The 19,481-nt window shown below is 42.7% G+C and overlaps 1 protein-coding gene across 1 annotated transcript in view; it reads right to left on the reverse strand.

Annotated features, from left to right (window-relative positions):
• Positions 1 to 19,481, reverse strand: part of LOC141056974 (tRNA (32-2'-O)-methyltransferase regulator THADA-like) — a 541,174-nt gene that overhangs the window by 114,730 nt on the left and 406,963 nt on the right. The window contains exons 11-12 of the mRNA XM_073553454.1: positions 15,976 to 16,358; positions 14,270 to 14,394 (exon numbers count right to left, since the gene is read on the reverse strand). Coding sequence (XP_073409555.1) covers positions 14,270 to 14,394; positions 15,976 to 16,358 — 508 coding nt within the window. The remainder of the gene's footprint in view (positions 1 to 14,269; positions 14,395 to 15,975; positions 16,359 to 19,481) is intronic.

Below are 19,481 nucleotides of genomic sequence, written 5' to 3' on the forward strand. Positions count from 1 at the left end.
AATCCCTTCATGTGTGGCGGCTGTCAAACAGCAGCGAGACATGCAGTTGCGCGATCATATTTTTCGAGCACGCCGAAGACACTCGGTTAGCACCCGAGCATACTCGGGATAGCACCTTATCCCAGCAAGTTCGCTCATCACTAGTGACAGCCTTAGAAGTAAAATCAAGACCAGAAACAGCTAAAAGTAAGTTTGTGAGCAGAACGAGAAGGAGCAGATGAAGCATCACTAATTTTAATTACAAACTGTTATATCCTGGTAAACATCAAAAAACAAAAAAACAAGGACAACCATCAGGAGAACAATTTTTTGCGGCACAGGTTAGTCACTTCCCTTCCCCTACTCGCCATTATGCCTATACTTTTGGACTGTATCGTGCACAGTATATGGAATTATTCCCATTTTATCGCCCCGGTTCCTGTATTTATACTGGGATTTTCCAGTTTTAGGTCAGACCGGCAGTTATACACAGACCGGCTGCTCTCCCACATTAATGGGTCACCGATGACATCTTTAAAATGCCTGAAGAATAGTCATTGTCAATCTTGAAAGAGGAAGGTACAAGACAAGACAGTCAGTGCTCTCGTAGTTTATGTGACAGATGGCTGCCATGACAGGAGGTGCTTCGTCCGGCAGCAATAAAGAGGACATTGCCTCATAAACACATGTATGCTCTGCATCGTGTTAGCAGCATGTTCTATGTGCCGGCCTGATTTTTTGCCTCCCTCAGCAGGTTATCCGGATATTTGCAGTCAATTGTCGAAGAGAAAAGGTGCAGCATCTCCGTTACATAGCGCCAGGACACCAGGACATATGGTGTGGCCGTGTACATAATGTCCCAAGGCTGAATGGTGGTGATGAAAAGGAGCCATTAAAGAAAGTGGTGGAAAAGTATATAGTTTGGTCTAGAGCCTACATTTTTTTTTGTCTGATAATACAGGTGGCATAGATCTTTATATATTTAGGGGCTCTAAAATAGGGACGATTATAATGCTGCTAAATATGTTGGCGCTATAATAAGAGCCTGTTGTCTGATAATCTTTAACCAGGTCAGAAGTGGAACGCTTCTGTCCTTATTTTAAATTATTCCCACTGTTCCCCTGTCTATTCAGGTTTTTTTTTCTTAAATCCTTCATATGGTTCCAGAGATATGGGCCCATTTAGTGCAAAGATTTAGTCTTTAAAAGGGGGAGTGGCTCCCGAGATCTCCAGGGGCGTGGTTCAAATGATAATCTGGGCGTGGCTCACATGATCTTCAGGGCCGGGTCTTTAGACTGCTCTGTATTATTAAATTGAGAGTCACCCCCCTTTAAGTAAAGAACATAAAAATTAGCACTTCATAAAAAGGCACATACAGGGGTTGGACAAAATAATGGAAACACCTAACATTTTGGCATCATAATTGTCATGATCCAGGTTGGATTATGACAGATAAATGCACTAGTAACCTTTTTTTTTTTCCATAAAGCTGTTTGCTTAAAGATAGTTTTGCCCCCCCCGGTGGCCATTAGGGTCATTGCACTGTGGTGGTTTCAGTTCTAGTTTTGCCCCCGATGGCCGTTAGGGTCATTGCACTTATTACTTTAGCTTAGTGCACGTGATTATAAAGCAGGTGCGATTGCTCTGGCTCTGCTATAAAAGAGTGTCAGGTGTTGCAATCACTGTTGGTGATAGTGGTCATTTCCAACCATCCTTGGTGGAGGAAGGAGCTAGAGATGGTTCCTTGCAGCACTGTCAGAGTCCTGGTGTGGAAGGAGTCACAGATGGGATTTCCTTGCAGCTCTGACAGAGCTTGGTGGCAGCTATTCAGGAGGAAAGCTGCATTCTGCTGGTGGACTCTGTTGCTGGGAGCAAGAGCAACAGAGCAAAGCTAAGTGGTGTTTCCCTGTTTGTCACTTCCCTTATGTGTGTTTCAGTGCAGTGGTGGGATTAGTTTCTGCACCGTCCATTTCATTAGAAAGGGCTAGGTGCAGGGCGAGCTAGGGTTCTTAGGTTCCAGCTCGGCGACAGGTGCGGAGCCTGTATAGGGACTGCTAGGAGTGTAGAGACTGGCTCAGGGGAGTGCAGGAGGTCTCCACGTCCCCATTCCCTAACGCAGGGCCCTCCATTGTATCGGTTTCCCTGGTGTTTCTTCTTATTATTTAAATTCGCCCTGCTGGAGGCGGTGTATACAGTTTCATGTGTAATTCTGAAATTTGCCTGCTGGAGGCGGGGTATCTGGCTGCACGTTATATTATTTAAATTCGCCCTACTGGAGGCGGTGTATCCAGGGTCGCATGTGTCATAGAAATTCGCCCTGCTGGAGGCGGTGTGTCCAGTCACACGATGACCACCACATTAATCTTCGAACATGTTCTAAACATGCAAACCGTGACATATGGTAATGTTTTGTAGTTGATTATTTGTGTTATGTGATATGTGTATGTAAATTAACTGTTTGTTTTGCAGAATTGTAAGAACATTGATGAGAACCTGATACCAATGGCAGACCTCTCGGATTGTCAAAGAGGCCAAATTGTTGGTGCTCGTATGGCAGGCGCTAGTGTAACAAAGTGCCCGAATGCTTGGCATGTGAAGAGGTACTGTCTCCAAAGTAATGACTGCGTTTGAAAGAGAAGGATAAACGTCTGCAGCAAAGCACAGGTCCGGCCGAAAGTCGAAGCTGACTGAGAGAGACCGTCGGAGTCTAAAGTGAATTGTGAGAGAGGATCACAAGACCACGGCTCCGAAAATCACTGCTGAGCTCAATGAACACATACAGAACCCAGTTTCCACGAAAACTGTTCATCGGGAGCTGCACAAATCTGGATTCCACGGAAGAGCTACAATTAGAAAACCGCTGCTCTCAATGACAAATGTTTCCAAGCGTTTAGAGTGGTGTAGAAACTTCCAGAATTGGTCCCTCGAGCAGTGGAAACATGTGATATTCTCAGACGAATCATCGTTTACCCTATTTCCAACCTCCGGCCGAGTGTACGTTTGGAGACAGCCGAAAGAAGCATTCCATCCAGACTGCCTTCTCCCAACCGTAAAACATGGCGGAGGTTCTGTGATGATCTGGGGTGTTATTTCGTGGAGATCCGCTGGGCCAATGATATCCCTTTCATGGAAGAATTAACAGCCGAGATTATTTAGGCATTTTGGGCGACCAAGTGCATCCTATGGTTGTTCCCGGAGAGAAACGCCATCTTTAAGGATGATAATGCACCAATTCATACAGCTAGAATCGTTAAAGCATGGCACGAGGAACATTCTAATGAAGTTGAGCATCTCATATGGCCCCCACAATCCCCAGACCTCTCTCTCTTGTCCCCGGACTGCGGTTCCTTTAAAATTCTTCAGCCAGCGGATCCGTCAAACAACCGGTCCGCTGGCATCCGTTAACTTCTGTTACCAACGGATCCGCTTTCCGCCATTTTGGCGGATTTTAACTGACAAGAAAAAACTGAAATGTGAAACAGGCCTTAGACTTCGATTTCCGCCGCCATCGTCGCTCAAAGAACTGGAGGGTGTTTTAACTGAAGAATGGGCTATAATTCCTTTGGAAACAATTCACACCTTGTATGAATCCATACCTTGGAGAAGTGAGGCTGTAATCGCCGCAAAAGGTGGACCTACACCATATTAAACTAACTTTTGTTGATGTTTCCAGGTGTTTCCATTACTTTGTCCAACCCCTGTATATCTGGAACCGTATGGTGCAGTTAAAAACAAAAAAAAACCAAAAGGGAATACTCAAGGGAGCAGTGGGGATAAAATAAAAACTGGACACATTTGACCGGGTAAAAAGTTCACTTAATATAAGTATTTGTAGCAATGCCCTTTTACAAAAGTAACACCTCTGTAAAAGGTAAATCCCATTTTTTTTTTTTTTTAAAAGTGATGACCTGCTGATATCTTAAGGTCCTGTCACACCTAGCGACGCTATAACGATCCCGACAGCGATACGACACGACAGGGATCGTTGCCGCATCGCTATGTGGTCGCTATTGAGATGTCAGACAGTCCAATCTACCCAACGACGGAGCAACGATCTAGCGTGTCATTGCGACCTTTGTAACGATGTCGGTGGTCATTGGGACCCTGTCACATTGCATGTTCCATTGACGATTCACACCTCGATGAGGGATGTACTGTGTGATGCTGAATTTACACAGGCGTGGATTGCGCTCCCTTTCTCACGCCCTCTCAGCTCTGAATGGTGGACGCTACCGCGTCCTGATTGGCTGTGCATTTAAAAGGTGACGTACTAGCGCTCCATTTCATTCAAAAAATACCAACCATGAACTGGCTAGAGAAGCAACTTAGATGGAAAAGCAGATGATCCAAAATGGAGTCGCAGCCGTTGGACAAAAACAGGATCTCAACTTGGACACACCCGGGTCAGGAACAAAGAACTGAAGCGATACTTTGTTAGCTTCTTTTAAAAGGAAGCCCGCCAATCAGGACGCTGTAGTGACCACCAATCGGAGCCGAGGTAGTGGTGGAAACGGGAACGCTAATCCCCGCCTTGTCTTGCTTCTGAGTCGCTAACGAGGTCGTTAGGCTAGGTGTCAAACGTGACGATACAACTAGCGACTCAGCGGGACATGAGCGACCAAAGAAATGTCCAGACATTTCGGGCACGATCAGCGATACCCGGCAGGGGGGCTGGTCGCTGGTCACTGTCACACACAGCGATCTCGCTGGTAAGATCGCTATAACGTCACAGTTCTAGTGACTCAGCAACGATCTTGCTAGCGATCTCGCTTAGTGTGACAGGGCCTTTATACTTTGAAGGGCTCTCCCAGTTTACAAGTGGGAGAAAAACATACAGCAAAAGGTGAAAGAGCATGTTCACAATTTTAAAGTGTATATATAGATACATAAAATAGAATTAATTTACAGTAGAAAGTGAAAATCATGAGCTAAAATTTCAGAGCTCTATTTAAAATCACAGCTGAAATCTCCCAGCATTCTTTGCTAGTTTGAATGTTGTTTTGAGTTGCCTTGTAAAAAAAAATTAGAAAATAGTTTTATATAATAGTTGTAAGCAGTGGAATATACATGTTCATTGATTACAATGGAAGCTTTCTCATTTCAAAGCAAACATGTCATTTCAGGTGACTTTTTAGAACAGGCAGTCAAATGTGTGGGTGGAGATCAAAATTAACACCATTTCTGGCCATATTAAGACTTACGGTATATGTTTGAGTGAGTGGGTAGATACTAGCTGCTAGGGAGTGGAGAGAACACTCACAAGCATGAGGCATTACTGATCTTTGGTCTCTATGCAGCACATAATCAGATGCAGCAGCAGAATGGAGGACATTATACTGCAGGATTCAGCAGTGTAGCTGGGAATCCAACACAAAAAATGAAACCGCACATTAAGCCCTATATGCACATTACACAGTTATCAGCTGTCCCACACACAAAAGCTCTCAATTGGCCGTGCTCTCCTACGCTCTCTGTTGGCACAAATTCAGATGCAGCAGCAGAATGGAGAACATTATACAGCAGGACTCAGAAGTGTAGCTGGGAATCCAACACAGAAAATGAAAAAAGCACAGTAAAGCCCTATATGCACATTACACAGTTATCAGTTTTCCCACACATAAGAGCACTCGATCGGCTGTGTGGTCCTGCTTTCTCTATTAACACATACTGTATTCAGATCCAGCCGCAGAATGGAGGACATTATACAGCAGGACTCAGCAGTGTAGCTGGGAATCCAACAGAGAAAATGAAAAGGTACAGTAAAACCCACTATACACATCGCATAGTTATCAGCTCAACAGGCCGTGCGCTCCTGCGTGCTCTATTAGAGAACCGCCGGTGGCTCATCTCTGGGAGAACAAAAGGCAGTCTGAAACTGGATAAGCTGTTGTTTTTTTTTTACTCACCTGACCATAAATTATCTGTGGCTCCAGTACACAGACTAATGTGTATGGGGGAAACTTATATACCTAGGTCATTAGCCATTAGATTTAGTCAATAAATAATGGGTCTTCAACCCCTTTCCCCCGCCAACTGGGTATCACTGAAAAAATAGGGCGACTTTTGGTAAAATTTAGTGAGCGGACACTTCCAAAAAAGTAGAATTCTGTGATGCATGATGGTCACAATGTGACGTGCACTCCTATGGGAGCAGACTCTTAGGAAATAAAAATGCAAAAAGTTGCAATAAACACACAACCTGGTAATGATGAGACCTGTAAAGCGCCCTCAAACAAACCTCAATCTGTGCCCTTCAACAGATGGAGAAAAAAACAAACCCTAAACGAATCAGCATGGTCAGGCCTCTGAGCGAGCGAAGCCGTCCAGCTCCATTCTCTATTTTCAAAGGCAATTAGCCATTTTAAATCACAACAAGAGCAGAGGCTGAAAGGAACTAAATGTCTGCCAGAGGAGTGTTTACAGCACCAGTACCCGGTCTGGTGTTTCTCTTCTGCACCAGGGTTGTCTAATAAATTGGATTGCGAGGAGATAAGAGCAGGTTTGTATAAATTGCAATAAGTCCCAGCAACAGGGAATTCAAATGCAGACAGGGCACCCGGCTGCCAGGGCTGCGGCACTGCCAACATCTCAGCTAAGATTACGGTGTCTGGGAAGGTTCGGACTTGTGTGACTGTGAAACTTTGGTTTCTCTACTATTAGAGCATCTTTGCTTTCGTATACTATCAATGCACTGGCGCCAGATGCACTATGGCTCCTTGCAAACAACATGGCGCACGTGTCTGCCTGCAAGAATCGCTGCTAGCATGTGATTAACATTGCAGCATGGGGTTTTTCTGGTTTCTGTTCATATTGGAAGCTGCACTAGTTGCAGCCATGAGAGATTTGATATTTGCAATATTAATACCACAGTCATAGCAGATATATCATCAGACGTCACACAAACGACATTCAGTATTATATAGTAGAGTTGAGCAAAAAGATTTGCTGGACCGTAGTCTCGCGGCCTTGTCAGTGGTCCGTGGCCTCTGCATCAGAGCTCTGCAAACCTCTTACTACTTCCTAATATCTCCGGCGCCTCTTCTGATAAGTAGGTTCTATGATGTTATTACATAGCTGTGTGATGAACTCGTCATGGCACCAAACCTACTAATCAGAAGAGGCGCCTTGGATGCCTGCTGTCACATCTCCTCCGGGACCTGCTCCTGCCACCAGGCGCTGCCGTATTCTTTCTGCGAGTGATGGAGAAGACGTGCAGTGTCGTCCAGTCTGGCAGTACCAGTGTGTGCTGTCCAGCTAAAGGAATAAGCTCCCTGCTTTAGCCCATTGGAGAGCCCCACACCCTACTTAAGCTCCTAACCTAGCAGATTGCTCGCAGGTGCCAGATATAGCCTTGCATTCCTCTGGTTTAGTCCTGTGTGTTTGGCTCCTGTTTTGTGTGAAGTTTCCTGTTGCGATCTGTGACAGATTAGCGACTACTCTTCCGCCTGCTGATTTTGTACATTCTTTGTCCTTGTGATTCTGACTCGGTTACTTGACCATTCCCGCCACCTGCCCCATCAGCTAACTATGTGGCCCCAGGCTCCTGTGTAAGTCCAGATCCCTGCCCAAGGGTTCAAGAGTGAAGGCCAGGGCAATTCCTGGGATCTGGTAAATGGAGTGGCTTGCGCTAAGCCCTTCTGTGATACAATTTTTTCAGAGCTGCCAGTAGTAAGATATTAGTAGGCTGGTTCCAGCGAGTGATCAACTAGCTCAAAATATAAGTATAAGTATAGCAGCGGACCAGTCATGTATAAACTAGAAAGAGAAAACTAATCTACTTTATTTCAAAACTTATTGAAAAGGACTATAGTCCCTATTAAAAATGCACATGTACAAAGACACAAACAACAACAAGACACAAAAAAACGCTCATAGAGATGCCGACAATAAGATACCCAAACTTTAGTCGGATTTTCTAGTCTAAATGTCTTCATACAAATCTCCTATTCAAAGACAATTAAACGGAATCTCTCCTTTATATAGCTTTTTCCGTTTGAAATAATTTGGGACTGACACCAACTTCTCACTTGTTTGCTTTTTACATCATGCGCTCCTTTGAACGTCCCTGCCTCCTGCAGGTGGGCGGATAATTGTCAGTGACCACTTACTGTTTTTCGGTTTCTAAGGGGAAGTATACAGCGCTTGCGCGCTTCCTACATACCTCTCATTCAATCCTACTACACAAGTGCGCCCAGTACTTCCTGTAATCGGGCTGTCAAACAAAAACATCCACACATCGAGGGCGCGCATCGCGCATGTGCGCTCCCTAAGTAGCGTTCAGCTGATCAAATAGGTTGCATAGTAACGCACGGCGTCCACATACCAAAGGGGCGCACCGCGCCTGCGCGCCTCCATCTCCTATGCAAAGTTCACTTTGCTCCACTGCGCAAGTGCGCCCAGTACCTCCCATCATCGGGTCATCCCTATGAAACATTCCAAAGACCACATTTAGATAGATTGCGTAGTCACTCCTCTCGCGCTCTCATGTCCATATATCAATGGTATATACTGCGCCTGTGCACTCCCCACATAACGTTCAGCAGCTCTTATTCAATCAAGTCAATTATATGGTATCTGTTTCTTTTTCCCGCAATCTTATATTCACATGGTTAGCGCAGTTTGACATTGTATGGCGCATATGTACAATACGGTTTAACAATAACCATTACACCCGCGCCCACTCTATATCTCTAAGGGATCCCAGAGAGAAATAAAATAAATTATGTGGAGCATATTTTCACAAAACTGCATATTTTCTTTAATGTAGTATACGTCTTGGGTCACCGAGTGGCCACTCCATGCTTGATTTCCATATTTTTATATAGCAGTCATCTTAGACAATCATGAATATCCCCCCAGATATTGCGCGCTTATTTTTCAATCTATTAGAGTATATCAGGAGTATTAAACTTTATCACAACCTCCTTTATTCTAACAACCAACATGGATCACCTAGGACGATGTACAGTACTTGACATAATTTTGACACATTCAACTTGATTCAGAAAAGAACTTCTTGCCTTCTCCTTTTTCCTTTATTTGGTCTTCTTTGTTTTTTTTTTTTTTTTTTTAAAAATGGTTATTCAATTTCTAACTGCATCATGGAGGGATAAAGTATGTATCATTTTTCTCAAAAAAAAAAAAAAAAAAAAAGAGTATTAAACCTTTTAGCTAACCTCCTGAGTAACCCCACGACCCTTTAACCCCTATACAGGGATCTGGTTTTATGTGGAGCACAATGGAGAGTAACCTCTGGGTAAACACTCGAGTCACATGGTAGAGAAAAATCATGTCGGAGAAAAGGGGGGGGAGGGAGGGGGGTCTACAAATAAGCCGCGAAGGATAGTTGGTCATTTAGGCCTGTTGGTTGGAGAGTCTTCAGCCAAAAGATCCACTTACATTCCTTCTGGAGAATTAATTTATCCCAATCTCCTCCTCTACAGGGATAAGGGACTTTTTCAATCCCCATAAATTGAATTTTCTTATAATCTCCTTGGTGCACCCTATTACTGTGGTTCGCTATTGCTGTATCTCTTCGATTCACCACATCGCCAATGTGTTCACGGATCCTTTTCCTGAACTCCCTCCTTGTTTTCCCCACATACTCCATCCCACATGTGCATGTTGCCTTATAAATCACCCCCATAGTGCGGCAATTGATGAACTGTTTTATAGTATATGTTTTGTCACTGACCATCATCCGCCCACCTGCAGGAGGCAGGGACATTCAAAGGAGCGCATGATATAAAAAGCAAACAAGTGAGCAGCCTCAGTGATGGCATTTTTTTGAATATAGAGGCATTGAGCCTTACCCAGAAACTCCCCTGATGATCGGGAGGACAGCGAAACGCGTAGGGAGAAGGGAGCGTTATGTGCATGGAGGAACTCATCACTGAAATGGTTATGGGTGAGACCTCTCCATGATATGTGATATATATGCAAATCCTGAGACTATGAAAAAAGTGATGAAGTGCATGCTATATGAGCAATGAATATGTTTACATAGAGTAAGGAATCTCAGATTGCACGTTATGCCACTTATACTTTACAGGTTGTCATTATTATAACTTGTCTATGATCATTACGAGCAATAACGGTAGATGTGGATTTTCAATTACCAGATTGATTTCTGGACACTAGACAGACCATAGACAGTTTACAACATCACAGAACTTACAAACTATTTCAAACAGAAAAAGCTATATAAAGGAGAGATTCCGTTTAATTGTCTTTGAATAGGAGATTTGTATGAAGACATTTAGACTAGAAAATCCGACTAAAGTTTGGGTATCTTACTGTCCGCATCTCTAAGAGCGGTTTTTTTGTGTCTTGTTGTTTGTGTCTTTGTACATGTGCATTTTTAATATGGACTATAGTCCTTTTCAATAAGTTTTGAAATAAAGTAGATTAGTTTTATCTTTCTAGTTTATACATGACTGGTCCGCTGCTATACATATTAGAAGGGCTCTAATCTAGGCATTCAAGGACTATTAGCATGAACGGTAGACTAGGGTCTTGCAAATCTTTTTGCTCAACCCTTATAATATAGAGATCCAAAACCTGATGAGTCTGTTGTACCTACTTTGAAAATTCATTTAAGCCTGGTTGTATAATCCTTAAAAAAAATGCACGGTGTTTTCTCAAAGAATTATAAAGCTATTCTTGATATGGATTTTCATAGTAAGTACATCAGCCTCTTCAAGTCTTTTTTATTTTAAATAATGCATGCCACTTGTTTTGTGAAATCTGGTGACAGATCATGTTTAAGATAAAAGCAGCAGCGATGTTATCTTGCATAGAGACTGATTCGTTGTCCCAGTGGGGTACCCGTCTCGCGCTTGGCATACTTTTGACATACTAATGAGAAAAATGGCAGGAAAATAGAAATACAACTGAGTCATCTGGCTGGAGATCCATTTTACAAGTGACACACGTGTAGGTAAAAGTGATGCAGGGGCCAATGTGCGGTGACAATACAATCACTGGAAAATCCTTGTAAGAAGGCACCTGTGTACTGTATACGGAGGAAGGGTAATTATGGCTGGTTTCAGTACAGCACATCACACGTCCGCCTCTAGATTACATAACTGCATGTTAATCCTGTTTACTGTGCGAGCGCCCTTGATGGCTTTTTACGACTAGTTATACAGGATATAATACTTATGAGACTCTCACAATGAAAAATGCCCTGTATTTTACCTTGTTTGTATTATATACAGTGCTGTGCAAAAGTTTTAGGCAGGTGTGGAAAAATGCTGCAAAGCAAGAAGAGGGTTTTAAAAAACAAACGTGTTAATAGTTTATTTGCATCCATTAACAAAGTGCAAAGTGAACGAATAAAAGGGAAACTAAATTTCAGCAATATTTAGTGAGACAACCCTTTATCTTTAAAACGGCATCAATTCTTTTCTAAGATTATAGTCTAGTATATGAGTGAAGGTACTGTCACACTAAGAGATATCGCTATAACTTGTGACGTTATTGCGATATTGCTAGCGACATCGCTGTGTCTGAGACTTACCTACGACCCGCTCCCCCGCTGGTTATCGCTGATCGCGCGAGAACGTTCAGGACCGCTTCTCATCGTCAGCTTCCTGCGGCGCTTCCTGTGGAGAGACGAGCGACGAGCGTGGACGCGGGCGGGAGGACGTCAGGATCGCCTAGTGTGACAGGTAAGTAGCGACCCCCGTCCCTTGCGATGTCGCTGGTGAGATCTGCCTGTGTGGCAGCTCACTAGCGACCATTTAGCGATCCTGACCGCGTCATATCGCTGGTCGGGATCGCTGGTGCATCGCTAAGTGTGACAGTACCTTAACCAATGGTACCAAAGAGGTGATAACGATCATCATTTTCATATGTAGGTTGAAACACAGTCCATTAACAGGAACAGCTGTGTAAGCGGCTGAAAACTGGGTGAGAAACTGCCAAACTCTGCTACAAAGTTGAGGTTGTGGAAGACAGCGTCTTGTCACGGGTCATACACAATGTAAATCTGAGCACAGCAACAAAACATAATTTTGTTATAGTGCATCAACAAAGTGTCTTCCAGGCAAAGATTCCAGAGCAACATCACGAAACAATCACTGACCTCAGGGAGAACAGTCAAAGAAAACACTGCGGCAGCCGGCAAAGGCGCTCAATCACAGTGAAATCCTAGGTGCATTGCTTCATGGGAAATACGAATAGATTCCAGAGCAGACTGGGGTTTCAAGATGTCCTGTTCAAACTATTTTGAAGCACCAAGAAATGGGCTATGATGAGGAATGTAGATGCAGTGGTCAGACAAGAAAAGTTAGTGAAGTAGATGAAAAGAAATATCATGCTTACTGCCCTTTGAAATCAGATGATGTCCAGCAGTGCCATCAACTCAGAACAGGCAGCAACAAATGGGACTTCACCACACCCATCTACTGTTCAGAGAAGTCTGCCCAGAAGTGGTCTCCATGGTAGAATTGAAGTCAAAAAGCCAATACCTTCAATATGGCAACAAGGCCAAGCAACTCAGCTCTGCATGAAAACATAGGAACTGTGGCGGTGAAAACCTCAGCAGGTTCTCTTGAGTCAAAATTTAAAATATTTGGCTGTAACAGAAGACAATTTGTTCACTGAATGGCTGGGGAGCAGCACATTAATGAGGGTCCCCAGGCAGCAGTGAAACATGGTGAACGTTCCTTACAAGACCTGGACTGCATTTCAGCAAATGGAGTTGGGGAATGGGCAGGATTAAAAATGTTCTCAATGCGAAGAAATAAAAAGATATTTGTCCATCATATAATACCATGAGGGAGGCGTCCGGTAGGCTCCAAATTTATTTTGCAACGACCGCAAACATACAGCCAACGTCATTAAGAACCTTCATCAGTGTAAATTAAAACATGGAATCCTGGAAGTGATGATACGGCCATACATCTAGTCATTGAGTCTATCTGGGACTAGACATCTGCAGAAGATCTGCGGTTAGTTCTCCAAGATGCTTGTAACAACCTCGCTGCTGAGGTCTTTCAAAACTGTGTGCAATTGTATCCAGAAGAAGTGATGCGGCTTTGAAGGTCACTATTAACACGCCTATTTTTTAAAGAGTTCTTACTTGGCAGCATTTTTTCCACACCTGCCTAAAACTTATACAGTGGGTACGGAAAGTATTCAGACCCCTTTACATTTTTCACTCTTTGTTTCATTACAGCCATTAGGTAAATTCAAAAAAGTTAATTTTTCTCTCATTAATGTGCACTCTGCACCCCATCGTGACTGAAAAAAACAGAAATGTAGAAATTTTTGCAAATTTATTAAAAACGAAAAACTGAAATATCACATGGTCATAAGTATTCCGACATTTGCTCAGACACTCATATTTAAGTCACATGCTGTCCATTTCCTTGTGATCCTCCTTGAGATGGTTCTACTCCTTCATTGGAGTCCAAACTGATAGGACTTGCTTTGTAAAGGCACACACCTGTCTATATAAGACCTCACAGCTTACAATGCATGTCAGACCAAATGAGAATCATGAGGTCAAAGGAACTGGCCAAGGAGCTCAGAGACAGAATTGTGGCAAGGCACAGATCTGGCCAAGGTTACAAAAGAATTTCTGCAGTGGGTCTGCATACTTTCCTTACCCATTGAATTTTCTATAGTGCAGTATATCTACACCAACCACCCACAGTATTAAAATCCAAAATATAGTGAAGGCATGCCATCAAAACAGCTTTGACCACTTGAAGGATGGACTGGGACCGAGAGATAGTAGATAAAGTAGATCCTTTAAATCGTTCCTTCACCCTCATAGTAAATGTGACAATAAATTGCTTCTGTATAGTCACCATCGATCATCATTGTCTCTGGTTTCAAGTGCCGCTCAGGTCCTCTACTGGTCCACTTGACTGCTCCGTAGCTTTGCCGACTCACACAGCGTCTATTGTCAGGATCAGTAGCTGCTTTCCCAACGTAAGACTATGAGACTCATAAAAATGCTCTATAGACTTATGCTGGAAAGAGACTTCCGGTCTACATAGAAACCCTGGTGTGAGCTGGCTAGGCTGAGTCGGAGCGGTGTTGGAAGCTGGAGCAGACAGCGATCGGTAAGTATTTTAATATTCTTACACCACTTTACATACATAATTAGGATGAATTACAGAATAACAATTTTGCTGAGACGACTTCTTTAATCAATGTATATATCCATTTTTATTTTTTGACTCCAAGAGATATTCAGATAGAGGTAAAGGGGAGCAAACTTAATCTATGACCCCGGTGACGTTAAGTCTAGCAGTGTAACGTCCATAACACATACCTGTGGCTGAATGTAGACACAAGACTTAGGATCCTTCTTAACAAATCGTTTGGCTCCATTTGGAAATGATCTTTAGCAGTAGAAAGTATCTTCTTCACATTCATTTCATACAAGATTCTCAGCACCTGACCAGGAACATGGACACAAGACAATAGAACAATAAGAAAGTGAATAATTATAAACTTAGATGAACTGACAACTTGATCTAACTTGATAAATTTACAATTTGGAAATCACTTTTGTTAGCATTTATGTTGTCTTATCCACAGAAAATCAGTCCAAAGAGCCATCCACAAGGTGGTTGTTTTCTATGTAACTTGTCAAGTGCAAGCCTTCCCTAGAAGAGACCCTAAGATGGATTACAGGAAGTGGGAGCAAGATTTGTCTTGTAGGGATGGATCTTTGTATCTACAGTAATTTGCCTCTACGGGAAGTGGGCATGGGTCTTTGTCTCTACAGGAAGAGGGCATGGGTCTTTGTCTCTACAGGAAGTAGGGATGGATCTTTGTATCTACAGTAATTTGTCTCTACAGGAAGTGGGCATGGGTCTTTGTCTCTACAGGAAGTGGGCATGGGTCTTTGTCTCTACAGGAAGTAGGGATGGATCTTTGTATCTACAGTAATTTGTCTCTACAGGAAGTAGGGATGGATCTTTGTATCTACAGCAATTTGTCTCTACAGGAAGTAGGGATGGATCTTTGTATCTACAGTAATTTGTCTCTACAGGAAGTGGGCATGGGTCTTTGTCTCTACAGGAAGTGGGGATGGATCTTTGTATCTACTGTAATTTGTCTCTACAGGAAGTAGGCATGGGTCTTTGTCTCTACAGGAAGTGGGCATGGGTCTTTGTCTCTACAGGAAGTGGGCATGGGTCTTTGTCTCTACAGGAAGTGGGCATGGGTCTTTGTCTCTACAGGAAGTGGGCATGGGTCTTTGACTCTACAGGAAGTGGGCACAGGTATTTGTCTTTCTACAAGAAGTGGGCGTGGGTTTGTCTCTACAGGAAGTTGGTGGAGGTGTTTGCCTGTCTACAGGAAGTGGACACAGGTATTTGTCTCTCTACAGGAAGTGGGCGTGGAAATTTGTCTCTCTACAGGAAGCGGGCACGTGTCTTTAATTTTCTACAGGATGTGGGAATGGGTGTTTGTCTCTATACAGAATGTAGGGATGGGTTTTTATTTCTCTACAGGAAATGAGCATGGGTCTTTACCTCTGTACTACGCCTCTCCTGTCTGTCATTTCCTAGCTTGCTAAGGTTTGTACCTGAGAAAATAGGGGACACTCACAAATTACCTCTCACTTGGCATAATGAGACATTAGTGAACATTATAGAACAATTTTGGAAGATACATTTCCAATTATTTGTCAGAGAGTGGAACAAACCGTGACTGGCCTGGATCTCCCATGAATTACATGGTCTACATTTCATCAAGACAACTATCCTATGAAAAGAAGTTATCAATTCGCTGATCATCATAGGTCAACTTTCGGAAGCTCAGTGATCAGCTGAGTATCAGCAACTCCATCTCTAGAGGACTGGGCCTATGTACATATAAAATATACGCTATTAAAGGTGTTAAAAGAAATTCTGCAATCTCTCAATGTCTAAAATGAGCAATTTCCTTCAAACTAAGAAATGGTTGGATCTGCAGTCTGGAAAAGTTGTACCACCAAACAGAAGCAGATCTGATATTTGCACTATTTACCTGGTGTAGACATTCTAAATTATTTTCCTTCATTTTCATCTGAAAGATAATCTTCTGAATCTCATGAGATAAGAATTCATCTCCACGGTCTTGCTTCATCCATTGTAACAGAGATCCGAGAGCCAGAGAACGCACTTCATGGAATTCTGACTCCAGCATCCTCTGCACCAACTGTGATGGGTTGATTTTCATAGCGGGACCAACCCAACCACCAGTTGCACCTTCCACTTGGACGTTGAGATTTAGCATAGATAAAATAAGGCTGGTAACACTTTGTAGGTACAGGATAAATCCAGGAACTGCGGCAGTGAGGTGTGCCTCCTCAATCAGCTCACAGTCTCCAGTAACATGGCATACGTCTTCCCAGAAATTAGTGGTAAAAGCTGTAGGAAAGGCCAAACCAGGCAGGATTAGTACAACCGTGTGAAGCTCTATTTCATTATTTATTACACTTTGCTTATATAGCGCCTTCATATTCTGCAAAACTTTACTTACATGGTCATCACTGTCCCTATTGGGGCTCACAATCTAGACTCCCTATCAGTATGTCTTCGGAGTGTGGGAGAAAATTGTAGAACCCAGATGAAACCCACACAAACACGGGGAGAACAGACAAACTCCTTGCAGATGGTGTCCTTGGTGAGCTTTGCACCCAGAACACCAGTGCTACAAAGCAACAGTGCTAACTACTGAGCCTCTGTGTCCTAACCACTGAGCCACCATGCTATTTTTTCATTATTGTGTGAAGCGCAAAAATTCATTTTGTGAAATATGAGAAAAGCTATGTAGAAGAAACAGCACTTGGAATCATCCCTATTTTTGGATAGGACATTTTTATTACTCTTTTTTTGGACAGATTTCCTAATCCGGTCTAAATATTTCGACAGCACAAACGTAGACTGGACAGTCTGAACATGCGCCAAATGTATCACAGTGGCTCATGTAGAATGAGAAATTTAGCACATCTTTAAACTCTTCCTCACAGGGCCAGTTTTTGTTTCTGCGCTTTGGTTTCTTTCCCTCCCTTTTTTCCAAGACACATAACTTTACCTAACCTAGCCATATGAGGGGTTTTTTTTTTTTCATTTTTTTTTTTTTTTGCATGGCAAGCTGTAGTCTATATTGGTACAATTTTGGAATCTGTCAGATGCTTTAATAACTTTTTATTGCATTATTGGGGGGAGGTGCTGTGACTGAAAAACAGCAAATTTGGAGATTCATTTTTTTTTTTTTTTTTTTGCTTTACGCCGTTTACCTTATGGATTATTTTCATAGATCAAATTTTTTTAAAACATTGCGATACTGAATTTATTTCATTTTTTTCTTTATTTTTGTATTGGGAAAATAGGGGCCAACTACACAGCATACGCAAGGCACACGGACCATGCGCATGCCGTCTGACTTTTACACACATCTTAAAGGAAACCTGACATTTCGTCAACCAAGTACACAAAATTAAATTCAAGCTCAAACCTTGGGAATAGATATATAGAAAATATATATAGATAAAATAGATAGATGCAATGTTGCAATTTAATTTCACAAGCCCCCTACATATAATAAACTAACACCCCTTAGTGCCTTCCATGTGACACTAAAGGGTGTTTAGCCTTATTTCACCTATTAAATAACTAAATTTTTAAAAAATGTTGTGGGGTCCCCACTCTTAACCAACTAAGGGAAAGCAGACACATGAGAGCTGATATTATCAGACTGGGAAGGTCCAGATAACATCAGTGGGGACACCACATCATTTTTTTAGGGCCCCCCCTTTATAAGAACCAGTAATTTCTAAGCAGACAGTTGGGGGACAATATTCATAGGCTGGGAAGGTTCATGGATATCGTCCCCTTCCCAGCATAGTAAGACCATCACCCAGCTGTCTGCTTTTCCTTGGCTGGTTACTAACAATAAGGGGGACCTCACACCATTTTTTTTTTCATTTATTAGATTAATACATGTACAATAAACTACACACGCACAAAATTCTTTCTATCTACTGTACTTATTCTATTTATCCACCTATCTATATCTGTATATAATATTGCTTTATTAGTTTGTAAACTAGCTTTAAATTACATGATGATGATGATGTTAAAATTGCACTGCATACGGATTGCATATGCGTGTCATACGGATCCTAGGGGATAAAAATCACAATGTAATGGCATGACACTCGTTCTACTTTTCTGGATCAACACTGGGCTGATTTTTTTTTTTATTTGCTAGCGTGACCCCAGCCTTAGGCTACGGTCACACTATCAGCACTTGGTCAGTATTTTACATCAGTGTTAGTAAGCCAAAACCAGGAGGAGAACAATCAGAGGAAAAGAATAATAGAAACACGTCACCACTTCTGTATTTTTCACCCTCTCCTGGTTTTGACTTACAAATACTGATGTAAAATACTGACCAAATACTGACCGTGTGAACGTGGCCTTATAATGTAATGCTGCACGCAATTTGAGGTGCTCAAAGTCACATCATAAACCAAGCCTGTTAATCAACACCCCCTTTACGTGCATGTTTACATGTTGCATTTTTTCAGCGTTTGTTTAGTGCACGTTTTTTCTCCATACGTGTTTTTGTTGCGTTATTGAATGCATTTTTGCAGTGATTTTTACTTATATTTTTCATTCACGAATTTTATTAGGTGAAATGCAGCTCTGAGCGACTGTAGAATCGTGAGAGCAGTTACAATTCTCCTGTATTCCTCATGCAGATGAGTAGTCACATGACTGCATGTATGTTGTTTGCATGCTTGTTGCACCAGGTGAGACTAGTTGGCATGTGATCGCAAGCATGCAAATCACATACATGTGGTCATGTGACCGCCCACCTACATCGGGCGTACAGGGGAATCGTGATGGGCCTGTGCATCGCACACTCACCATTCAGCAGTTTGCAGTCACATAAAGGGACTGCAAATTTTACTTCTGAGACTGGAAAACTCGTCTATGTGTTTGCAAAAAATAATCATGGTCATGTGGTTGAAGAGGTGGTCAACCTTGGATGATTGCTTTCCATTTGAAGGAGATCCCACGATGCTTTGCTCCTGGTCTCACCATGCAATCAGATATAATTGATAGGAGAAACCATCTGCAAATATTTATTTTCCCCATAGCACCACCACAGGACACGTTAGGGACTTAAGGGGGTTTTACACATAGCGATATCGCTAACAATATCACTAAAGCATCACCAATTTGGTGACGCAGCAGCGATATCGCTATGTGTGATACTTACCAGCGACCGGCTCCCCCGCTGTCCATCGCTGATCGCGCAGCTCCATTTCTCGTCGGGCGCTTCCTGCTGGGCTTCCTGCTGGCGCCGACAAGCGACGCTGGACGCGGATGGGAGGACGCAGGATCGTCGCGTCTGAAAGGTAAGTTACGACCGCTAGATCGCTGCTATGTCGCTGTGAGATCTGCCTGTCTGGCAGCTCACTAGCGTCCATTTAGCGATGTACCAGCGATCCTGACCGCTGGTGCATCGCTAAATGTAAA

Source organism: Dendrobates tinctorius, unplaced genomic scaffold, assembly GCF_039654945.1.
Source record: "Dendrobates tinctorius isolate UK_male_01 unplaced genomic scaffold, ASM3965494v1 ptg000201l, whole genome shotgun sequence".
Classification (NCBI taxonomy): Eukaryota; Metazoa; Chordata; class Amphibia; order Anura; family Dendrobatidae; genus Dendrobates; species Dendrobates tinctorius.